The 3613-nt window shown below is 61.3% G+C and overlaps 2 protein-coding genes across 2 annotated transcripts in view; both read right to left on the bottom strand.

Annotated features, from left to right (window-relative positions):
- VDBG_03635 (predicted protein) overlaps positions 1 to 354 on the bottom strand; it is a gene marked incomplete at both ends in the record, with an annotated part of 1007 nt that extends 653 nt beyond the window's left edge. The window contains one exon of the mRNA XM_003005636.1: positions 6 to 354. Coding sequence (XP_003005682.1) covers positions 6 to 354 — 349 coding nt within the window. The remainder of the gene's footprint in view (positions 1 to 5) is intronic.
- Positions 355 to 862: 508 nt separating this feature from the next.
- Positions 863 to 3461, bottom strand: VDBG_03634 (conserved hypothetical protein; the record flags this gene model as incomplete). The annotated part of the gene is made up of 5 exons (XM_003005635.1): positions 863 to 1546; positions 1597 to 2535; positions 2592 to 2955; positions 2988 to 3304; positions 3351 to 3461. The coding sequence occupies 5 exons, from the start codon at positions 3459 to 3461 to the stop codon at positions 863 to 865; spliced, it is 2415 nt and encodes an 804-aa protein (XP_003005681.1).
- Between the last annotated feature and the right edge of the window lie 152 nt (positions 3462 to 3613).

Below are 3613 nucleotides of genomic sequence, written 5' to 3'. Positions count from 1 at the left end.
CCGACAGCGGGTGGCCGGCGTTGCGCGCCTCCGAAGGTAGCGGCGCGCCCTGGTGGAAGGCGCCGAACCTGGATCGACACGCAGGCGGCCGATGCCGATGAGCGGCGTCAGCGTGCCCTTGTAGAAAGCGAGCGCGCCCCTCGTTCCGGTAGAATGGCCGTCGCCGCCTCGAGGGCCGACGTGTGCACCGTCGACGTCTGGAGGCGGACCTTGACTATGTCGAAGGGCTGGCCGACGAGGACCCTGGGTGATGCCGCCCGCGGCGCCGGAGAAGAGATCCTTGGCCGTCTGCAGAGCACCGCCCTGTGGCTCGGGAGCCTGGTGCAGCTCGACGTCGTTCGCGGCCGTCGCCATTGTCGCTTCGTTCGTGGTCTGGGTCGATTCGATCAAGGCGAGTGCTCGGAGCTGGCGAACCCCTCGCCGACGTTGCTTGGGCGGGCGGTCAGAGGTCGTCGAAAGCGAGACGCACGGGGGGCCGGGAAAAAGTCCCGGGCGATTGTCCGCTGGTCGGAAAGCTGCAAGAAGGATCGGGAAACAGAGGGAGGAGCTCAATTGACGTCGACGTGTCACGATTGGTCTCTTTTTTTTTTCGTCGGGTTATGGGTGTTGGTGGAAGATGTGAATCAAGTGGCCGGGATCGGGGGAGGGTCCCTTATCTTTTTGGAGCACCACAACTGTGGTTACCTTCGGTGTTGGCCCATGGTGGGGTTTGCGATCCACGAAGACTATTGCGTGCTGGCGCTAGCCGTCTGGGCGCAGGGAGCCCAGGGAGCCCAGGGAGCCCACAAGATGGAGGAGAGCTTTCTCGACAACATGTCTCGCTCCCACTTCAGCGACGGAGATCAGTGTAATGACAAGTGCCCTATGGAGGCTCCGTCCTCGGCCAAGGGGGCTTCTGGGATTGTGGGATCATCCTAAATGAAAACTTCAAAACCCCGGGCCCCTTTTTGCCCGCCGCCTGCTCTGGGGCCCCGCCAAGCATCCGATGGCCCCCTTGAGGTTTCCCAAAGAACTTCTTGCTGGTTTCTGAAACCCGTCCGCAAAAACCCCCCTCAGGTTCTTCTTGGCCTTGCCAAAGGGGGCTGGCCCCCAACCTTTCCTCCCCTGGGGTCCCAGGGGAGGGCCCCCCCCCCCCCGCCGGGAAAGCCCCGGTCGGCCTCCCCCAAAAGCTTGTCGGACCGCTCGGTTCATTTCCTCCCCCCCTCAGCGGCCCAGCCGGGGCCGCGGGGGGGGGGCGCCGCCTTGGCCGACGACCAGAAGGAAGAGCCCACAGACCCAACGCCGCCAATGATGCTGCCGAAGAAGCTGACCCAGTTCTGCGGGCTGAGCGTGTTCCAGATCTGGCCAAAGTGCTGGGACCGGCGCCGTCGCCGCGAATGTCGCCAATCTCGAGCGAGAGCAATTCGTTCTTGATGATGAGGAGATTCTTGATCATGAAGAGGTCGGCGTCGGTCCCGTTCTTGATGTACCTGATGCGCGCCTCGGCCCGCTGCAGCACCTTGACGGATTCGCGGACAATGTTGAACACGACGCGGTTGTTCTTTTGCTGCGACAGGTTAGCGTCTCCTCGGGCGATGCAACCAACATGATACGTACACTGCGCTCCTTGGGCATCGTCTGGTCATACATGGCCAGAAGCCCCATGGCTTTGGTGACGGGGGCGTAGGCGTTGGATGCCGACACGCCGTCCACGACGGGCTTGATCTTCAGTCCCTCGTCGTCGAGCGCCATCTTTGTGATGGTCTTGGTCGTCTCGGCATTGAACATGTCGTCGGTGAAGACCCAGAGATGTTCCGTCAGGACCCTGGCGCTCAGCTCCCTGCACTGTTGGGAGAACGGCGACTCCTCCTCGTCGTAGTCCAGGACGAGATACTCGTTCATCAGCCAGGCCACAATGTTGCACACCGTGCGCAGCTCTTCCGTCTTGAGCGCGGCGCATAGGTGGCCGGAGAGGATCGCTATGTTGGCCGGGTTCACGGCACCCTTCGAGGCGGACTTGAGAGCCTGGTACGCGGACGCGGGATCAGAGCTCCACTGCAGGTCCAAGCCAAAGATTCGGTGTACGAGGCTGTTCTCGTTGTACGCCCTCTCAAACGTCTGCTTAAGGTAGTTTCGGCATCCCGTCTCCACCGAGAGGTCCTTTCGCTCCCTCGCGAACTCGGCCACGTCTCTGTCCGTCATTGGCTTCAAATCGTCGTTGCGAACTGCCAGGTATGTCGAGAACAGGTTGTTCGCCGTGTTGACATAAATGTCGTGCGCCGTGCCGGAGATTGGCTGCCCGTACTCATCAAAGACGTTGCGCATGACCTTGTGGATGTTGGGCAGCAGAGAATAGGTGTCGGCGATCATTTCGGCAAAGCGGCCGTACGCAAGAGCATGGCGGGTGGCCTCAGACTTGGACGCCGCGATGGGTTTGGCGATTTCGTCGGAGATGCTCTTGAGCCGGTTGCTGAGACCGACCTCGAGCAGATGGAGCGCTTTCGTCAGCTGGGATTCGTATCGTGCGAGGTAGGAGTCGGCGTCGCGATATGTAGGCTGTTTATGTTTGCCATGTCAGCATGCTGGTGCGTGGGGGATCCTGTGTGGCATACGTGTTTGGTCATAAAGTCGATGCATGAGTTGAGATTGTCCAGGACCTCGCCGAACACCACGTCCTCGACCAAGCGACCGGCGCCAGGCGCGTTGAGCCTCCGCGTGACATTGTCCAGGTACGTGTAGAAGTACAGATCGGTGCCGACCTCGTCTGCGAGCTTTTGGAGACGCTTCTGCTCATCGATGAGGTCCTCGCACTGCGACTGGAACGAGGTGGTCTGGGTCTCGACCGCCTGGAATGAATTGGAGAGCGTCGTCAGGAGGTCGAGGGACGCGTTGGTGTCGACAATGAGGGCCTCGAGGTGGCGCTCGGTCAGATCCAGCTGGTCTTTGTAGATGCTTTCAGAATGGTTAGCCGGGCTTCTATGGGAGGGGCGGACGGGGTTGGCCCATACAGGTACTCATGCTGGCTGGCCTGCAGCAGCTCGTCATTGTACTGATCGAGAACAGGCCGTTGCGGAACGGGGATGTTGTCGACATTGGCTGCGGTCATCAGTGCCTCGAGGCTCTTGTCTTTCCTCCTCTTGCGGTCCTCCCTCTTCTTGTGCGCATCCTTGGCGAGCTGGGCGCGAACGACGTGGTAAAAGTCGGAGTAGGATGTGGCACGGCGAGCCAGCGCCGGCTCTGGCGGGTCATCGTCGTCTTCGGGGTCTTCGAGGAGCCGGCTCAGCGGCTCTGGAGCTTCAGAGGGCTGTATCGTTCCCTGGGAGGACTGTTCAGAACGGGCCGTGTCGTGATGAGCGGGAGGGGGGACAAACGTTGGGCTGCTGGAGGAGGGACTCCTTGCGCCGGTGGCCGGCATTCTTGACGGTCGAGGCAGCAGTCTTGGCGACCTCGGGCACAAAGCTGTACCAAGAGTCGTCGTACATGTTGGCAGGTTCTGCGGCGCAAACTAGACGAAAGGCAAGGCGATGCGGTCCAGGTCGGTCATCACCTGCTTCGCCCGTCGTCGTTCTGTCGGACCAGGTGTTCTTGTCGTGTCGGATCGTCCACTGTTGGTGGGGCGCTTGGGGCGTGAATC

The sequence above is a fragment of the Verticillium alfalfae genome, genomic scaffold (assembly GCF_000150825.1).
Source record: "Verticillium alfalfae VaMs.102 supercont1.4 genomic scaffold, whole genome shotgun sequence".
In the NCBI taxonomy this organism is placed as follows: domain Eukaryota; kingdom Fungi; phylum Ascomycota; class Sordariomycetes; order Glomerellales; family Plectosphaerellaceae; genus Verticillium; species Verticillium alfalfae.
This window is presented reverse-complemented; position numbering and strand designations above follow the sequence as displayed.